We start from the raw sequence: 20,851 nt of genomic DNA on the forward strand, positions 1-20,851 counted from the left end.
TAGGTGGTATAATAAAGATGAGAAGATGGAATAGTGAGCAGCTCACCGCATGCAGTTAGAAACCTGCTTTCATACGATAGTCAAATGAGGTAACAAGGCAAGAAATCAAAACCGTGACCGTGAGCTACTTTGAAGGTGTGTATGTGTGTGCAGGCTCAGACATGAGGAGTATACACGCATTCAAGTTTTTAAAAACACATATTTTTGTTGTGTGCCACTGTGAGATGCTGTCTCCCTCTGAGCATTATTATTTATTTCATTTTTTTTGTTCCCATTTGAGTGTGCACCACTTCAAACCCACTCGCTGACATCATTCCATGAGCTTTTAGCTTTGAAATGGAAATTAATCACACAGGAGTATTCCCTTAAGGGGCCGCCTGTAATACATGAAATGGAGCTTTTGGCACAATGTTTCACCACTGAGATTCAGGGTTGATAAAAAAAAAAATTGTGGCTGTAGAACATGACTTCATGGATCCGTGAGAAGACACAGCACAGAATGCAGACTTAAAGACCGTGCTGCCGAAGTTTGAAACCAGAAGAAGTTTCAGTCCCCCGGTGTAAGGGCATAGAGCACCCTTTTGAGCAGCAGTTCAAGCATAAAATTTCATTTCATTTTCTAACTATAATTAACGTTCTTGGATATATCATGGGAAATCAGGGTACTTACACCGTCCACGGTCTCTGCTTATTAGTGCTGCAAACTCAGCACTGCTCAGTACCGTCTGAAAATAAAAGCCTAATAATACAAACCTTTGTTGAAGTGTATACAGTGCATATGTGATTTAGTACTTTAATATATGTAGAATTATTAAATTCTCCATATGAAGGTGGAACTAGTCGCTTAGAAAGACCTAAAGTTTAGATGTGTTAGCTTAGCAAAGCTAAACAGATGTCTTAGCTTTGCTAAGTTAACCACTGAGTATAGTCAGGGTATTTACAATGTAGAGTGGCACTTGGCGTGGTCTTCTGCTGCTGTAGCCCCTCTGCTACAAGGTTCAACATGTTGTGCATTCAGAGATGCTCTTCTTCATACCCTGGTTTTAAAGAGTGGTTTTTTGAGGTACTTTCAGTACCTATCAGTACATCAGTATCTTCCTATCAGCTCAAAGCAGGCTGGTCATTCTCCTTTGACCTCTGGCATCAACACAGCAATATCACCCAGAGAACTGCTGCTCACTGGATATTTTCTATTTTCCAGACCATTCTCTGTAAGCTTAGAGATTGTTGTGTTGTGTGGGAAAATCCCAGTAAAACAACCTCTGACACCAACCACCACGTCAGGTTAAAAGTCCCCTAAATCACCCTTCTCTTCCATTCTGATACTTCTTTTAAACTTCAGTAGGTCATTATGACCATGTCCACGTGCCTGATTTGATATATTTGCATTAACAAGTAGTTATTTGACTTGTTTAATGGGGAATTTAGGGTTGGAACCACCAGCTTAGTTTAACAGAAAGACAAGAATTACACACATGCTAGTTTACCTCTAAGCTAGCCAAGTGCAGAATTAATTATTCTCATCTAACCACAATATCAAACTATTCCTTCCAAAAATACCCCATAAAACACAACGGCAAAAACAAAATCATAGTTATTATAGTTATTATATGCTTTGTTCCCTAGCCAGATGTTGAGAGGAAGCGTGGAATTAAACATGTCTTTTGATTTACTGTAAAATCTGTTTCCACACCTGTGCACTTCTACCACCTACCAGTTGACCTTTACCTTGACAAACTCAAGTAATTCTCACCATGCTTGTCACTAAGCAACAGTATCGGTACAGCAGCCCAGACTTCCATCCGAAATTACTTCTCCAGCCTCTCTGGGAAATGTTCACGGATTTAAAGAGAAAACAGGCAGATATATTCTCTCCAGTCTTTTCAGGTACCAGTTAGGGTACATGGCTTGGGTTGTTTCAACTCTACTAGATATGCAGACGTCAGAAATCTTAGTTACAACTTTAAAACTGAACCATCTGGTCTTGTGTGGGTGTGTCCTTTAGTGTTATGCACATTGTATGTGGATGGGGAAAGCTACATTGACAGAGAAGGGATGAAATGTAACAAATACACAAGGGTGGACTCAAACTCACACAATCTACCAGCTGAGCTACCGGGGTGCCCTTGAACCAGTATATTGGTAGTGGATCCTTGGTATTCTGTAGGTTGTGTGGTGGTGGATCAGGTTTCTTCCAGCTTCTGGGGACTTTGGAGACCTTTTGGAGTCCTTGAGCCATTCCTGAACGCATGGTAGCTTCTTCTTGGGGGAGACCTTTCCCATCAATTTCGGGTATATTCTTAAAAAGTAACCTAATTTGTATCAAGGTTCTCAGATTTTGGTTAAATGAATTTTCAAACATCCATATGTACATTTTCAAGTGTGCACATCAATGTATATATTCCCAAATGTTGCTCTGCACATAAGAATATCCAGTCTCACAGCTGTGCAGAGTAGAAATAACAGTCCTTTGCCAACATTATCTGACAGTTTGAAAAGTGGAGCACTCCTACCCCTTACTGATGCAACAGCGCTGCACATGCATGCCAGCACAAATCGTATGCATATTGGATGATCTGTCATTGTATAAAATATTACATTTCAGATCAGCTCTGATCTACAGTAATTCAAATCAACCTTTCAGATGTAGTGTTTCAGGCTAATATGTGATGTTTACTCATATTTGAGATGAATAATGATGCAATATTTTGCCTCCCAGCCACCGTGGCGTGTGCTTTCACTTCTGCTGTAGTTTTCCATCACATAGGCCACAGACCCCCTTGTTTTCAGGTGAACCCAGGTCTGATTTACCGAAGTGTACCTGAGTTAGAAAACAGTTTGTGGTTTTTGTGGGGGGGGGGGTTTACTCCAAACAGTTTACATTGAAACTGATGTCAGGTCCTTGGTAGATTTACCCCTTGAAACATTAAGTCACAAAACACCAAGATGTTTTTTTGACCCCGAGATATGTGCCAGGGACCTGGCAGATGTATGTGTGGGTGTGTTCACACTTCACGGTTCCTGTTTTCCAGGAACTCACTTAGTCCTCCACTTAAGACTTTCAGTAACAAGTATGATGGGTATGAGTGGTTTTTTGTAAACAAAGATTCATTTTTTTCCTTTGCCAACACCTTAAGTGTTTCAATCTGAGTTGAGTTACACATGGGTGCCGCCTCTTTAAAAAACCATCAGCATGGATCTATATCTCAACCTTGTGATCCCCTGTCATATCTGCCCGACTGGCCTCTCAATGGAGAACGATGAGCTCACAGGCACTGTGAGAAAACCCTAAAAGAATTACCTTATATACTCACATAACCTTTACCCCAGGAGCTAACCTTTCTGCTATATTTGCTGGAGACCAGCTTAAAAAGTAAAACTTCATTATTAGGTTTTATGAAGCTGCTATAAGTCCACGTAGCTACAAAATGATTACCTCTAATAGTTCTTCTTTGTGCATGGTCAATAAAAGAAGTTTCACTGCAGTGTGATAATTTCTATGTGGGACACCAATTATTAGCAGCACTTTGTAAAGCTAATGTAAGATATTGCCATGGCAGCAGTGGGTGTATTATAGTTATTCTTTATCCTCCCAGCACTTCCCAGTCTGCTTTGTTTGGCTTGTTCATTGATCAACAAGAATTAGATGAGTTTTCATATTCAAATACCCTGCAGCAGGCAGCAGACAAATGCCCAAGTGGCACTCACACCTTTTTGTGCTATTAGCCCCATGCGTCATTAAACAGGGGCTAGAAATAGCTGTAATTTTGGTAACCTTAAAAAGATTATCTGCTCGTATATCATGCCGTTTTTTTCACAACAGCACAGCAGGACAGATTTTGCTCTTTTAACCAGCATTGTTTTCTTGTTGTTTTTTCGTTTATAACAGTTGTTCCGAAACAGGCTTTATAAGCAGACATTGATCTTTATTTTCCAAAGTTTTGTTTAGTACCTGATTAATGCTAATTCTGGTTAACTGTGAAAGGGACTGACTGGAGGTCAGGTATCCTGTTATGGGAAACACTGATTTTTTATGTTCTCAATCCATTTGAATGGTTTTTATCATCTGTAATCACTTCCATAGATATTACCAGTAGGCATCCTTCTTACCTACTAGCACCTGCCATCTCATATCATCATAGCATACCTCATGTAGCTGAGGTTGTGCCTTCTTGGAGAACAGAAATAATGGGTCCAGTGTCTCTGCTCTGTCTGGTTACAGCTAGGCTGGGTTGTAGATGCACCTGCTCACATGGCTGCTACATAATCTGAGGTCTCCTAAACACGTAATTCTGTTAATATGGATGTTGATGCACGGCCTTGACTACATAAGAAAATGTAGGCACCCACCCAGTGACAATATCTGGGGTGTTATTTAGAACTCACAGGGGCATCTCAGTGGGATAATGACAACTATGGAAATTATTTACCAGGACTGCGCCACTTGTTTGCTTCGCTGACATATCGATACACAGACATGTATGTTTTGCTTTTTTCCTTCTGTATATAGTGAGATGTGATAAAGGTTAGAGGAGATGTAAGAAATAGCTGAACACCAAAAAAAAGACAATAAAAACATTATTTTTCTTTATATTTATATTCATTGTGTAAGACAAAGTAATCAGGGCACGATTAGTGTCACATTCTAGTCCCCCTAAAGTGTCATTGCAGTAAAAATTGTTTGGCAAAATGTATTTGCAAATAATAACGTACACATAGCGCAGTGTTTCCCATCCTTTTGGAGCCATGGCACATATTTCCTATTAGAAAAAGCCCTGCGAACCAGGCATAGCGGAATTTGCTCAGTTTGTCCCAAGTATACCTTTTTTCTCTTTCCTCTGACCACTACTTATGCTAGGGCCTTCATCCGGCTCGGAATTGTAGGACCAAGGTCAGAATGAATACTTTTAATTTTCAAATATTCATCGATTACTATTACGCGCTGCGTTGTCTCACTCGCAGCATGACTATGTAATTTCTTCTTCGTCTTCTTCTGTTTTAGTGGCAGTTGGCAACCCGTTTAATTGGAGCAAGAAGTGGTACTGCCCTCTAGTGTAAGAGAATGTAATTGTTCTGGCTGTTTCTCACGCCGGTCGCTTAGAGTACCAATCAGGTGAAACTAGATAATCTTCCATGGCACACCTGATCATTTCTCACGGCACACCTATGTGCCGCAACACAGTGGTTGGGAAGCACTGACATAGCGTACATGTAACATGTTAACAGCATACCAGTACATGTAACATAGCCGTAATGTCGCCATAAATTACTATGCCCGATATATCCAACGTGTAAATGTTCACTCACATTGATAAACTTAGGGAACAGACATACACGCACTGCTTTTCAGTTGCTTTTTTATGTCTATCACATTGAAAATATGCTTTATGACTGATGAGCTGCAGAATTTTTTAAATTCAACAGTTCTTGAACTTTAGAATCAATTAAACCTGATATTTTGATATTTCTTCTACTATTTCACTTTCATTTTATTTCTTCTCCACCAACAAAGTGCCTCATTTATAACCATTTTGGTGCATTAACACCAAAGAAATATACCAATAAATAAATAAACTGTTTAGCACTGGTTTACTATTAAAGTGCTGGTGCTCAAAGTGGGAACCTGACTTTAGTGGAATTGGAGAGGAAGGAATTTACCAGTGCCTGGGAGAGGCAGCCTAGCCTTTGTCCACCATGATTATCTGACAGTATTATTATCTCATACTGTGCTCACACAAACTTTTTGAAATATGAGTTGGTCCTCAAAAAGCTCAAACGCTCTTCACCAACACTGGCACCATGTCCATGGTGGAGGTGGAATTTTTCCACTGACATAGTGCGATAGTGAGATGTTACCAAATGACTCTAGTGATCCATGGAAGTTTCCTATGAGGCCGTCATGTGAGACTGTTTCTCTTGGTGGCTGATGTTAAACTTTAGGTTATTTTTATTTTTCACCCTTAAATATAGACCCACGTATTAATAGTCTTATTCTCTCTCACTTTCTGAAGCTTTGAATTTTTCTGAGAAAAGCCACATGGTCTGATTTCTAAGCTGAAAAGGGATTTACCTCTTACCAGAGATTATTAAATAGGAGCCAGGCTCTTGTACAGAACAGCTTAGTTGGAAAAAGTGCTTACTTTGTTCAAATTTATGAGAATATACCTCCACACTTTGAGGGTTTTGGTGTCAACTCTTCCTGTCAGTGCCTGTCATTGAAGCCACTTAGCTACAGTATGACACCATTCTTTCTCCTCTCTTAAACAAGGAAGACAATGATAATGAAGAGAAGGCTGTGAAAATCCATTTTATGCTAATGAACACAATATCCTGCCAAGAGAAAAAGAAAATAAGCTTTCAAGTATCAGAGTGTTTCTCCAGTACACCAACTGTGATCAAATAGTCGAAGCAATGGATTCTACTCTTTGCACACGCTGTTTGTAATGTGGGAGAGTATATAGATTTCTAGAAAAGGGAATACTTTGTAACAGAAACATCATCTCGCTAAACCTTCTGGCAAAATGTTGTGTGATAGGTCGGTGCTGTAGTGCATCGTGACAGTCACACTATTATCCCCATACCAATGTGTCACAAGCAATCAACGTCAAGAGCCTCAGCGAGTCAACAGAGCAGTAATTTTCATGGGGGAAATGTGTCATGACTCATATGGTGTTTGCTTATCGGCAGTCACGGACAGGCAGCTCCTACCTTCATGTAGTTTTGTTCCACTGATGCGCTAAAATGCTACCATCTAAAAAAGTTGCTAGCACATACTTTATGTCAGGAAAAAGTAGAGCTTGGAACTGAGCTGAGGTTGTGTCTATTGTAGATGCCTGGTCTTTAGAACTCGGGAAAAATAGTTGCAGATATACACTGTATAGGTATAAAGTGCATAGTTTATCTCAGACAGTGTCTCAGAATTGCACTCTACCCAGACAGAAGTAATTCCAAGGTCATGATTTATGGATTTTAAGATGCACGCTGTAGACAGAATTCAGATTTCCTTGGGGTGAACCTTTTGGTAAGAAGATATTTTATTAAAGAGTCAATATTCTCTCTTATGACTTTTTGACTTTAGTTTTGTTTTTGTTTTTTTCTGATCTAGCGTTGGTATTTGGAGTCTGTGTTTTCAGAGCTGCAAACACTGGAATAAGAAAATGTGTACCCTTTCAGCCCTGCACGTTCTGAGTCAGAATTCTTTCTGTTCCTTTTGTTTCTTTGTCTCAATCAAACGTGTTAAAAGCTTTCAGACGCTACTTTGATGTACACCTCACAGTCAGTAATGAGGCGGCTAGAATCCCCGCTCGAAAGCGTGTTTGAAGTTATGATGTTGCTGAAATTTTACCAAACAATCTGTATCTTAGTTTCGTTTTACCAACCAAAAGTCCAAAAACTTTTGACAGCAAAGCATTAGCCGATCCCTCTTGATTAATTGATAGAATCTGTCCACCATCAGACATTTCATGTTCAACACTTGCCTTTGGCTCAAACAGCAAATCAGCCTTTCATCATCACGATGGCACCTCAAAAGTCCAACGCTGTCTTATGTGTTTGGGTCCAAAGCAGAGAGGAGAGACTTTGGAGTGAGTTAGTTCCAAAAGTCTACAATATCGGCCTCGCCGCACCAGGCAAACACTTTCTGTAGCAGTTTCTTAAAATGTAAGAAAAATGAAGGAAGCAGGCAATTATTTATGACACTGCCACTTGGCCAAAGCTGGAGTCTGACTGTACCATCTGCTGCATTAGAATTCAAGCGTCATCAGACCCAGCTAAGTGTTTCCAAATTGTAGCTTCAGTTTCCTGTTCTTAGTTGACTGGGAATGAGATGTGGTCTTCTGCTGCTGTAGCCCATCTTCATGAAAGCACAGAGATGCTCTTCTGCATATATTGGTTGTAATGAGTTGCTATTTGAGTTATTGAGCCTTCCCATCATCTTGAAGCAATCTGGCCTTGTTGAACTTCAACAGGCCATCTTGACCGTACCTACTCGGTTAAATGCACTGAGTTGCTGCCCTGTGATTGGCTGGTTGGTTGGTTAGATATTTGCATGAACGAGCAGTCTTTGTACATAATCAAGTGGCTTTATCACTGGTCTAGTAAAAAAGTTGTTAGTAAGCCTTGAAGTTTTTTATTCTTTTTAGCCTTAGACAGACAAAGTTATCAAAACAGTAATTACACAAAGTTAGAAGCTGACTTTTAAGGACACTTGAACATTAGGCAGCTACAAAGTCAAGTGTTTTCCTGCTAATATGTAGGAGTCAAACAAACAATAAAGACAGGACTTAATCATTATTGAACTATGACTCTGAAATCCTTTACCAGACAACAATGGAGAAACATTTTACTAGTGATGCAACACTTGACCCTCTCCCAGCTTTTTTTTCAACGTGCTGCTGTCATCCAATTCAAAATGCAATTATATTGAATAAAATCATGAATTATTTTAATTTGAAAGAATATTTCAATTTTAATTTTTTAATGAAGTTGTGAATGTGCACGGGGGTCTTGCTGTTCATATTGCTGCTGTTCTTTGTCTGCTGGATAAAGCATGCTCTGAACAGATAAAATCGAGGTAAGGTCTCTTAACAGCTAATCTTACTCCTGTTACAGCAACAAATTAATAAAATTGATGAAAACAAACCTCGAGAGCCATACTTCATCTGCACGCCTCTTCGCCAACATTTTCCCAGTGCATTTTTAACTTATTATATTGTCTCCAAGAGACCAAATAATTAGACAGTCCACATTTAAAGCTTCAATAACCGATGTTTTTGATCAGCTTGGGTCAGTGCAACATCTTATAACCCCATTGCAATACCAGTTTATGCATGTAGCAGGCACAGAGCAATGCTGCTAGTTGGGTTCTAGGACACCGCATTGCTTCTGTTTTGGTCTGTACCACATCCTGCAGCGAAATACTCCAATAACACACTATTTTATGCCATTTTATTGCAGGCCAGAAAGAGCATAGCGGGTTTATTATTGCTTTTTTTAATGTGAACAGAAGTAATGACTAAAGTGGAGTTGATAAGAGTGTTGAGAGTGAACCGAAATATTAAAGATATGGCCAATAAAAGCCAAAACAGGGAGTTATCTACATTTACTCAATAAAGCACCTAAATAAACTAACCAATTACTTTGACTGCTTTATAATCAAACGCTGCTTTTAGATGTTTTTTGTGGTAATAATTCAAGAACATTAAATAAATAGCGTCCTGCTCAGGTAATAAAGTGTCTGGTCTTCAGCAGAAGTCCCCATTAGCTAGCTTTTTGGGTCATTAAACTAATGACTATATTAACATTTGTTTACCCGGCCCCCGCCCTGCTCCGTTACTCACTGCGAAGCACGCTACCAGCCTCAGGAGTTTCGTTTTCACCAACTTGCACACGCTTATTGTTCATTTGCTCTCTGCTCCCCCCTGTAGGACAATCCGGGAGCACCTGGGAGAGCAGGAGGTTTCGATCTCTCTGACCATCGAGTCTCTGGAGGAGGCCGACCTGGGCAACTACTCTTGCTACGTGGAGAACGGCAACGGGCGGCGACAGGCCAACGTCCAACTCGTCAAGAAAGGTGAGCTAAGCTCACAGATTCACGTGCAAGCTGGAAAAAGAAAGATCGGTATTTAAATAAGGAAGTGCATTCAACATAAATCTAGCAGATGAATAGAGTAGCCTTTATATTTAATAATGGGATGTTACAGCTTTCCAGGAGAAGAGCACCATTTAATACCACAGGCCTCCACTCTGACAGTAGAGAGAATCTCCTGCAGCAGTTCACCGAGTAAAAAGAAGAACTACTGGCGGGATCCTGGGAGTTGACCAGTTGTTTCCTGCCTCGGGGAGGGAAAAAAAATAGGACAGTTTGGTAGATAGTGCATAAAGCCTATTCATCCACCTCAGCCTGAGGAAGCATTAGTTTGCGTGGGGGGGAGAGAGAGAAAGAGAAATTACTTACGGAGAGAGGCAGCCTTCGGTGTTGTGATGCCAGACAAGCTGTTTGAGTGTCTGGCAGTGACCTCTCCCAACACACAAATCCTCCTTTGATCGCTGAACTCTCACTCATTTTCTCATCTTTCATCACTGGCGACTGTCTCCTCCGCCCCTCCCCCGCTTCCAGGGTTTTTATCCAAGCAAACTTTTTTTAAATTTCCCTATGATTTCACCTCACTGAGGATCGACTGTTTGAAAGTTGATTCCATGATGATTTTTTTAGAGAGATGCACATCTTCAGTGTGGTTATGTAAGTCTTTTTTTTTCATATTTTTTATTAGGCACGGCCAGAGGAAGCGAGGGGGGGAGGGGGTCTTTGCATCCTTAAAGTTGTCAGCATTGAATACATTAACATAGTAAGATATTTCTCTTCTCTTTTAAGCCTACTGCTTTGGATCCAGCTTTGATGCCAGCCCAGTTCCCCTCCATTTGCTATATTAAAGGGGCTTATGCTGCAAAGTCGAATCTCAGAATAAACAGGGGAAGATTAGCCCTGTCCTCTCGCAGGATAGCGAGACCACATGAAATTGACTCAATTCAGTGTTGTTTGGGGTTTTGTGCTGCGTCCGTAGAGCGCAGGTTCCATGTAGGACTAGTTAGTGTTAACACTGCTTTTCTAAAATGCGTCTCCTCACTTGTGTCGTGGAGCTGAAAACAGCACTCGGAATGACTTTACTCTTTCCCCTCGTTGCAGATAATCATGGCGCATCAGTCAGAATATGCATAGCGTGAAGTCTTAGCATCCTTATTTCCACTTCTTCTTCTTGCTGTCGAGAAGTTGGAATTCTCCAAGCATTAACAACACCGGCAGCACTGACAGTAAATTGCTCCCAGCACTGGAAGTTCAGCGTAGATTCTCCATTTGTGAAAGCGAAGAGCAGCAGGTTCAGGTTTCCAAATTTTATTTTACTACTGAATGAGTGCTTCGCCTTTTCATCATCCCTCTTTTCATCCGCATCCCTAGACGATGAGAGATGCAGAAATGGGGGCAAGAGAACGAGATGATGAATTGCCCGATGCCATGTGGCTCCATCAAATCCAGCCTTCTCGTCGTCAGGAGCTAATTTGTCTTAATCTGTCCCTCTGCAGCGCTGCTACAATATGGATGCCAGGCAGAGAAGAATTGGCCTCCTCTGCTGTAATCTCTGCTGCTTGAGAAGCAGCTGGCTCGTTATACTGTCCAGATATCTGAGCGGAGAAGCGGTGGGCGCTACGGCAGAAGGACAGAGTGAGAGGGTGGCGGGGGAAAGGACGGTAAAGAAGAAGCGAGGGATCCGCCTTCTCGTGGTGCTTGTTAGCTGCGGCACCTCTCTCAGAGAAAACTAAGTCGGGGTGATACTTGGTGGCCACAGTGACAGAAACTGAGGCAAAGGGAGAAAGTCTGAGGCTCGGTGGGGTAAAGCTGTGTTTATGCTTCCCTGCGTTTGTTTTGAGTATTTTTTTGCGCTCGCGCATATGTTCATCTGTGAGTTTGGCTGAAGGTCGTCGTGGGACAGGCGTGATGAAGCGGCACGCGCCGTGCTCGTTAGCTCTCCAGAACATCATCCTTCATCACGCGAGCTGTCAGCCTGATGGCCGCTGCAGTGGGACGGGCATCGCGCAGTCCAGCGAGGTTAAACGTGCGTCCGTGATGGATGGTGATGCACACGAGGCCTCTCTGTCCGTGTTTATGTGTATGCGCAGCTTTGCAGTCAGTCCAGGTTTTTTACTGTTGTCCATTAGTCAGCCAATGAAGGCTGACCACCCAGATTTTGTGAGGCGTAGCCAAAAAGAAAACTGCAAAAGATGGACAGAAAACACTGTAACAAAGAAAAAGCCTTGAAAATGAGACAAGAGCATGAAAAGACAAAGCAAACGACCTGAATTTCAAGGCAACTTACTAGACCGTGCAGCCTAATGGTTGAGTCCATTGTCCAGTAGTGTGACATATCACCTTCAATTCGCCCGAGGCAAACTCTGACTGAATAATGTCACTGTATGGACCTTTTTTAAGATACCATGAGTAGATAAACACTCTGTGCAATAGTTTTAAGGCTCATTTATTTTACCCCCAAGGAGCCAGACTTTCTTGTATTTTTTAAAGTGGTCTTCAGCAGTAGTTCTCCAGGCTTTCGGAAGCTCTTTCATAGTTTTTCTTTGAACATTAGCTGCTTTTTTCTTTGTAGTGCAGTCCTTGTACCTGACCATTTTTAGTTAGTCAAGCCGCTTAGCACTGACATATAAATCATTCAAGCGGAGCTCAAGGGATGAGCCAGTGTTGTCTACACATGACAGACAATTTGCAAAGAACCAATTTTAAATAGTGTTTTTGATTTGTACTGGCATAAAATTGCATTTTTTCACCAACAGAGTGATTCCGAAAGAGTTATTTGTAGAAAACGTGGTATATCTCAATCTCTCGGTGTGTCCTTAAAAAGTTTGAGGAAATTCGACAAGTAGAGGATAAAAGTGGCAGGCCTAAAAAACTACCTACAGCAAATACACAATGTCTGAGTCAAGTCATGTTCTTAAGAAACAGGACAAAAAATCCAGTAAAGACCGGACACAGGACATGAGAGATGCATCTGACCCTTTAGTTGAGCCAGGTTCGCTGAAGCCTCGAAAATGGAAGTGTGGCTGTGAAGAAGGCATTTTTATTGAATAGAAACAGTGAAAAAAGACTGAGGTGTGCCATATTGCACAATAACTGGACTGAAAATCAGTGGAAACAAGTCTGATGAAGTGATGAAATGGATGGAATTCTGAACTCAGAAAAGTAATGTCTGGTTTTGGTTCACCATAAAATTCCATCTGGAAAGCATCTGATTGGTAACAGCTTCATTTTTCAGCATGACCATAATACCTATCGTGGATTGGCCTCCCCAAAGCTCGAACCTCAACATTACTGAAGCAGTGTGGGATCATCTTGACAGAGAACAGAAGAAAAGGCAGCCAACATCCAAAGAGCCCTGAATGTCCTTTAACAAGCCTGGACAACTATTCCTGAAGATTAACTAAAGAAATGACAAGAAAGCTGCCTATGAAGGCTGTGATCAAGAATAAATGGGGTCATACCAAATATGCACTTTCAAGCTTGTCAGAATTACATAAAAAGTGTTTTTGCCTGCAGTTCCATGCATGTTCGTTCACATTACAATAAATCACTGCACATATTTCTCATTTTCTTGGCAAAATATGAAGAAATGAGGGGTGACTCAAGACTTTTGCACATCACCGTAAAACTGAATTGTCACCAGTGAAGTTCCTAGAATTTAGCGTCTGCTGATCCTTCATGTTTTCATGAGATAATGGCGGGCTGCAGTGATGACAGATGGCAGGAAGCGCAGGCTGCTTCGATCTGTTTGTGTACCGGGCAGTTCAGCTAACAGCCAGGAGCTTCACCTCTCAGCAGCCGCTCTCATGTAACTGATCTTCATAAGCGCGGTGCTCAGATCTGTCACATGCTATTGTCGCACTAGTTGCCTCAGTGTGAGTTTTCTTTTTTTTATTATTATTATCCAGTCAAGCCAGGAGGCGTTTAATGACAGGTATAGAACTGGCTGTACTTTCATTCTGCTTTGAGTTATGTGTCATCTGGATCCGGTCCAGCCACAATAAGCAACGCGCAAAAGATGGAGAGGAAAAGTGAGAAAAAGTGACACAAACACATGCTGAATGAATGCAGCCACGGGAGACTCATAAAAGCCTTTTTTTTGCAAACAAATGTGGAGGTGCAACAAAGCCATTTCACAACACCGAGTCTTTAATAATAAATAGAGCAGCTTTCTTTTTTAACCATCGTGACCGCGTCACGCATTACTTCTTGATTGATTATTTACTGCTGTTCCGTTACTGGATACAAACCTGCTCCAGTGCACCACAGCGTAAAAGAAGAGAAATACGAGGGAATTAGAAAAGCAAAGGACTGAGAATTTGTGATGAAATAAAGGTAGTCTTGCAGAATCAAATGTCTGCAGTAAAATGATTTTTTTGTTTTTTTAAGGGAAAACAAAACCTCGTAATGACTATTGTGATTACAAAATCCTCAAATCTTAAAAACCTGTTTAACTTTTTTTGAAAATTTCAAAAAGCTTGAAATTAGCCGCGGATTATAAAAGGAGGAGGATGGTTAATTGATGGTTGGAAACGAGTCGGTCCAAGCAGTCGCTTTCTTGAGAAATAAGGGAAATTGATTGCACCGTTGATCAATTTGCAAAGAAGGGAAGGCATGAAAAATGCTAATGAGAACTACCCGTGTTATCCACATTTACTGGAAATCAGAGAAATGTTTCAGCTTGCAGGGTTTGATTTTTGGCACTTTTTGGAAGACTGGATATCCTGCTTGTTTTTTCCCCTCACTCCTCTCTTTTTTTACCCCCCTTCCCCACTCCACCCTATGTTTTGGCTTACTAGCGGAGCTGATGTATACTGTGGAGCTTGCCGGAGGTCTGGGAGCCATCCTGATGCTGCTCATCTGCCTCGTGACGCTGTACAAGTGCTACCGGATCGAGCTCATGCTCTTCTACAGGAACCACTTCGGCAGCGAGGATATAGATGGAGGTAAGATGTTGTCATTCATTTTAATAATATTTGGCGAAGAGTCCTTTCCCTCAGTAGGAATCAAATCTCCAAACCTGAACCGATATCACCTAAGAAAACATGGGGGCCATTTTTCATATCTTAAAGCTGCACGCGGCACGGTTTTATGTAAATGTATGCATGTTTTCTAAGTGTAAATAACACAGAGAGGAGCAAACGATAGTTTCTCATTCACAAATCTTTTCAATCCATATGCAGTAGACTGTCCCCGAAACAGCAAACGTCCTTGATGTGGCTCCTTTTCTTGTCGTCTTTGTTAACAAAAAAAAAAGGTTCACGCTGAGAGTGCTGTTTCCTTATATAACAAAGCACAACCTCTGGGTAACGCAGACTGGATTGTTCAAACAGTTTTCACTGGTTGCGTTTCAGAGCCTCCTACAGGCAAAGCTGCACAGTTTAGCTTTAAGGGGACAGTGCGGCCTTGATCACTTAAGCGCTGTGAACGCGGCAGCAGCAGCTGCTGCTGATGTGCTTTCTATTTTAGGGGACATTTAGTCACTGTGTGTATTTTTTTCTCCCATTATTATTCCGTTGCAGATGGGGTAACTAACACCCACTCACCCAGTAATGCGAATGCTTGTAGTTCACATATGCTGCTTTCACCATGTTACCCAACGTGTCACTGTCACTTTATTCAGAGCTGCTTATCTTGTAAACATTTTTTTTTGGTTATACTGAAGCAGCTGCTGTTTTTTGGGATATACGGCATCGATCTGTTCACAGTTCTCAACGGCTCACTAGAGTAAAATATAGGACAATAACCACTTTGTCACAAGGAATAAACAGCGGTTGATTGCACTGAATTTTTTCACCAATCACAAGTAGTTGCTGCTCAACCTCTGGGCGCCCACTTTCAACATTTAAACACTAAATGTAGACATTTTTGTGTTTCATAAAGCATATTAGCTCAGATTGAACTTTTCATTTCATGACACTCCAGATGTTTTCAGTTGGTGAAAAGTCTGGACTGCAGACAGCCCATTTAAATCATTAGTCTACTCTTATGCCATCACTGACGCAGGCTTTCAAACTGAGCGCTGATGGTTCCTCTCGTCTTTAGTCTGAAGGATGTGGCGTCCATGTTTATCACAAAGGCCTTCAAATTTTGAATCGTCTGATCAAAGAGCAGGTTTCCACTTTGCCTCATTCCATTTTGAACGAGAAGATGCTGTTATTTCTGGATTATGCTCACATGTGATTTCTGCAAGTGTTCCTGAGCCCATGCAGTGATTTCCACGACAGAACGATGTGCTTTTAATGTAGTGCAGACCGAGGGCCCGAAGATCACGGGCATCCAAAACAGATTTTTACCCTTGTCTCTTGCACACAGAGATTTGTCCAGATTCTCTGAATTATTTAATTACATTATGATCTGTAGATGATGAGATATTCAAAGTCTTTGCATTGGGTTTTGTAAATGTCAGAAAAGGCAATGGAGTAAGGAACCTGACAAACTGACAACGTATAAGGGAAGCACACAGATAAATATATACAGAGATGTCACAATCATACAATAATGAAGCTGAAGAAAGAACAAAGTCAGAAAGTAAAAACCACAGCAAGCCAAACAAAGAAAATAAATACATGTCAAAATAAAGCAGCAAGAGGCCAGTTCTAGATCAGAAAATGAAGTCAATGAAAAGTGCAATTCCTTATGCAGCCACTTGAGGCCGCCTCTAAAATTAGTCAGTCCTCACAGACGCCCATGTTAAAATGCTCAACAAAGAAACTGTTTTGGTTCTATAGTAATTAAGAAGTTAAGTATCTTTTCTTTCCAAGCTCCTTAGATTACCGTGACCCTGATGACTGAGAACCTACACACACATATAGCAAATTAATACATTTATTAACAGCTAACTATAAGCTAGCTATAAACAGGCTAAACTTTCACTGAACCAACCTTTGTGGACTATATTAAGCCTCAAAGTTGTGCTTTACTAGAGGGGTGGTCATACCTAATTTAAGTCAATGAATTAAACCTCTCGTACATCTTTATGACCGTTCTCCCTTTTGGAGCATTTTAAACTCAGTTATGTGCCAAACAGTAGCTTACTAACCTAGCATTAGCATTAGCATTAGCCTCCCTTCTAGCTCTAGAAATCCAATTCAATTCAACTTTATTAATATTGAAGTGTCAAATCATAACAACAGTTATCTCAAGGCGCTTTATATTGTAAGGTAAAGACCCAACATGGGGGTGAACAAAATGCTAAAATCCAAATTTGAAAACCAGTGGAGAAAGTCATGGTGGCTGTATCTATTTAAAAGCTAGGTTTTGTTTTCCTGACATTCACAAAGGGATGACAGGGAAGCCAAAGGCAGAAGGTTCGAGTACAATAGAAACCCAGGGAAACTACAAAGATCACAACAGCCTCTCTAACTGCAGCCGCAGTAGCTTCAGTCACAATAGAGAAGTCTATTACAGAAAAGGCAGACATACCTTTTGATTTAGTGGTGACAACAGTCTTATTTAACCGTATAAAAGTTTATCAGACACACAGCAGCTTAAACTCAACAGGATTTTACAGCCTGATTCTCACAACAGCAGCAATTTGTTCTTTCAGTAGACGACCGTGTGGGAAAAATAAACTTAGGCCACATTTATTTTTTAATGCAATGCATTTTAATCAGTTAGCCTTTTAGCCCAAGCGCAATTGTTGCCACAATTTGATGATATTAGCACAACATGCATTTTTTTTAATTTCTAAGAAAAAGCCGAGGCGCTCAGGCAATACAGCCTTGTGATTTCTGATGTCCATTTCTATTCCTCATGAATGCAAACCACACGTGAGAAAGCGTGTGAGCTAAAGGGTAATATATTCGGCCGCACATTCGCCATAAAGCGAATCAAAACACATCGCCCGCGTGCCAGACAAAAACATAAACTCTGAGGCCCCGTTACCAATAGTACACAGGGAAAAAAAAACTGGAAAAAAATCGGGCCTGCTAGATGAGTCTTGGCTTGAGAATGCATCAAACTGAGACAAGGAGCAAGTTTTAATTTGATTCCCCTGTAATGAGTCTCTGAAGTACCAGCCCTGCAATGAATTCAGGGAGAATGAGATTAGTTCAGAGAGGCTGAGGGACTGCACGCGGTGGAAACAGAGTCAGCGAGAGACAGAGTTATGTGCGTTAAAGGTAAAAAAAAAAAAAAAGGGATTCTGTAGCCCGCTCCTCTCCTTGTACCCTCCCGGCTCTGCTTAACTGTGATGGTTGCTACATCAGACGTTTCAATGAAAGCCATTACCTCTGGCTATGTCAGCCTTCCGGCCCTGGATCTTTGCCGTAATGGATGGCCCAGAGGCGTTTGTGTTGGGGGGAGAAAAAAGCAAAAAACAAAAAAGAAAGGGTGGTGGGAGGGAAAAAAAAAGGCACGCCTTGAACTTAATGCCAAACAGCAATTGTCTCGTTTAATTGTGCCACCTGAGTGAATGCTGGGAGAAAGAAACAGATTTTCAATTTGCTCTCCAGTAGAAGGGGATCAGGTTCAATAAGACACAGCACGCTGCCTCTGGAGCTCTCAGGAGACCCCCCTCACCCCACCCCCGATACTTCCCAGCACGCCGCGGTCTATTAGATCTCTTCACCGCCACCTCTTGGCACTCAATCGCACCTGCATCTAACAAGGCACGTACGTAAAATAGGGGGTAAGGCATTAAACGGGCTGGAAATGAAGAAAAAACAGTCAGAGGGTGGTTAACCGAAATCTCATCACTATGGTAACTGCTGCACTGACAGGGCGATATAGCTGCACTTTTCATCAATAAAGCGCTTAAGCCGGTGTCTCCAATGCACAGATATATGTTTATATATCTATTTTATGTTTCCCCCAGCGTAGCTTCACACGCTGCCAAGAACGTGTATATGTTTCTCGGCGGCCACTCGAAGTACTAATTGAACGCCTGCCTCCCTCTTCTGCCAGATGCAAAATTGTAAGCTTTACGCAACAATAGGACGGACCGTCGGCTATTTGTCAGCAGCGCAATTTAGTTAAAGACCACTCGCTTGTCACATTGTGTGGGTGTCAGTGGAATCAATAATAGGCTTCATGATGACAACAGCCGAGCAGGCTTGACAAAGAGGTGGGAGCTCATCAACACTCTGCCATAAATACCAATGTCAGCGTTGTCAGCGCGCCGCGGAATTATGAGTCTCCGTCTGCGTTTGGCGCGGTTTGGCGATACTGAATATCAGGGGTTTTTCCACAGGGGGCTGTAATGCATCTTGTTTGAAGTAGTGTGTCTAACATGCAGAGGTCAGCATTAAGTAGCTCATCTGTGATGACAAAGTCAAGTAGAAATGAGAGAGCTTTGTAATAAATACTCTTTGTATGAGGAGTTTGTGTCAAGAAATGGCAGTTTGTAATGCTTAAACAGTTACTATTGAAATAGTTTCCTGCTTCTCAAAGAGGGAAATTGCGAGAACCTAAGAACAAACAGAACAGTCTGTAAGAGGATTTCCCCTTTGGCCTCCAAGATGTCAATACTGATCCTCTGATTCAAAAGGAGCCAGTTAGGATGTTCGGGCATCTGTTTAGGATGCTTTGTGGGTCAGAAGGTGAGCTGGCTGCACCCCTCTCCCCTTCTCCACTCTAACGGAAGGCACTAAATATGAGGAAAGGGGGTGAAATGAGGAATTAAGGACGCACAAACTCATAAAATAGGGTATGGCTCAGCTGGCTGGGTTAGAGGTGGAGGCAGTGGCAGGGGAGGAGGAGGTCTGGCCAGCTTCTGCTAAGACTGTTGCTCCTGTGAGCTGAAGTGGAAGAATGGATGGATTCATTTGTTATTGCAATGTTAGATCTCCAACTATGAGACTTTGTTTTTCTTTTCAAATAGAAAAATTTTATGTGATTTTCAAATGATCCATAGTTCCCATAGTGGCAGTAAAGTTACGTACAGCTGTTGGTTGTAATTTGTTGATTTGACTTAAAACTTCAGATTTTTCTTTATTCAATAAACAGAAAAAAAACCATCTGACAGAGAGACAGAGAGTTAATGCCAGCAGATGGCCAACAGTTAATTATCAAATGTAAGAGTTTCTCTGATTCTGATTAGAGGCTGTTTTTTTGTGTCCACCGTTGTACATACATACATATATTGTACTGACTCACCTCATTATCTGAATGAGAGCAGACTCTGTACACTCTTAAGAAAAGGGAAGATTTCATAGGACCTATTATTCAGTACCTTGTAGAAGAGGCTTCATCATCAATTACTTGAGGTAATCATTTTCTGAATGACTTTATCAGTCTCTTATGCACAGCTCTCTCAAGGTCTCCCCACAGCATTTTAATTAAGTTGAGGTCTGGACTTCAGCTGGCCCATTGCAATGCCTTAACTTTTTTTCCTTTATTCTATTTCCAGCCGTTCTGTCGTACATTTGCTCATTGGCCAAAACTGAGTGATGCAAAAAGAACAAACTTTAGCTGTCAGATAGATGTCCACACATTTGACTCAAGAATACTTTGGTATTCAGAGGAGTTCAGGGTCGACTCAATGACTGCAAGGTGCCCAGGTCCTGTGACTGCAAAACAAGCCCAAATCAGCCCACCACCACCGTGCTTCACAGTTAGTATGAGGTGTTTGTGCTGCATTTGGTTTTTATCAAACATTGTGCTGTGCATCATGGCCAAACATCTCCACTTTGGTCTCTTAAGTCCAAAGGACATTGTATCAGAGGTCTTGTAATTTGTTCAGATGCTGTTGTGAACTTTAACATACAAAATGCTAACCGAGACCATCAGAGTCTGAGATGTAGCTCTTGGGTTTTTTTGCAGTGTGTTAGGGTTACATGGTCTCGTCACTGTGGAACGTCCACTCTTGGGAAGATTGTGACATTGTGTTAACACACAAACCAGCAAACTACCAAAACTTCTGCTTTTATAGAGGCGCTCACACGTGTTGACGCTTCTATTCATCAACTGCATTTGATTAGCAGGACTCCATTGAGTCCATTGAAACTCTATTTTTCACGTGACTACATGATAAAATGTGTGGGTATGATCAAGACCCAGAATATGGCAATGCACGCAAGCCAAACACCAAGGGTAAAGCCAGATTTTTTAGCAAAATTGAATTGCAGTATTTCAGTGACAGTCGGTCGGAGGTAAACCCCTTACTGGTAAAACTGAGTTATGACAAACAAAGCATTACATAAAAACAAAGAGTCATCTTCTCATTAGCAGTCCAGCCCATGTGTCTCCTCAAGCACAGAGTTAAGTGTGTGTGTTACGTTCCAATCTACTCTCCATTAAATGTAATGGAGCCAAAAGATATCCCAG

The 20,851-nt window shown here is 41.4% G+C and overlaps 1 protein-coding gene across 2 annotated transcripts in view; it reads left to right on the forward strand.

Annotated features, from left to right (window-relative positions):
* Positions 1–20,851, forward strand: part of LOC100693228 (interleukin-1 receptor accessory protein-like 1) — a 319,171-nt gene that overhangs the window by 285,574 nt on the left and 12,746 nt on the right. For both annotated transcript variants that reach the window (XM_005450017.4, XM_013268902.3), the window contains exons 8-9: positions 9,426–9,571; positions 14,383–14,529. In XM_005450017.4, the coding sequence (XP_005450074.1) occupies positions 9,426–9,571; positions 14,383–14,529 (293 nt within the window). The remainder of the gene's footprint in view (positions 1–9,425; positions 9,572–14,382; positions 14,530–20,851) is intronic.

The sequence above is a fragment of the Oreochromis niloticus genome, linkage group LG23, assembly GCF_001858045.2.
Source record: "Oreochromis niloticus isolate F11D_XX linkage group LG23, O_niloticus_UMD_NMBU, whole genome shotgun sequence".
In the NCBI taxonomy this organism is placed as follows: domain Eukaryota; kingdom Metazoa; phylum Chordata; class Actinopteri; order Cichliformes; family Cichlidae; genus Oreochromis; species Oreochromis niloticus.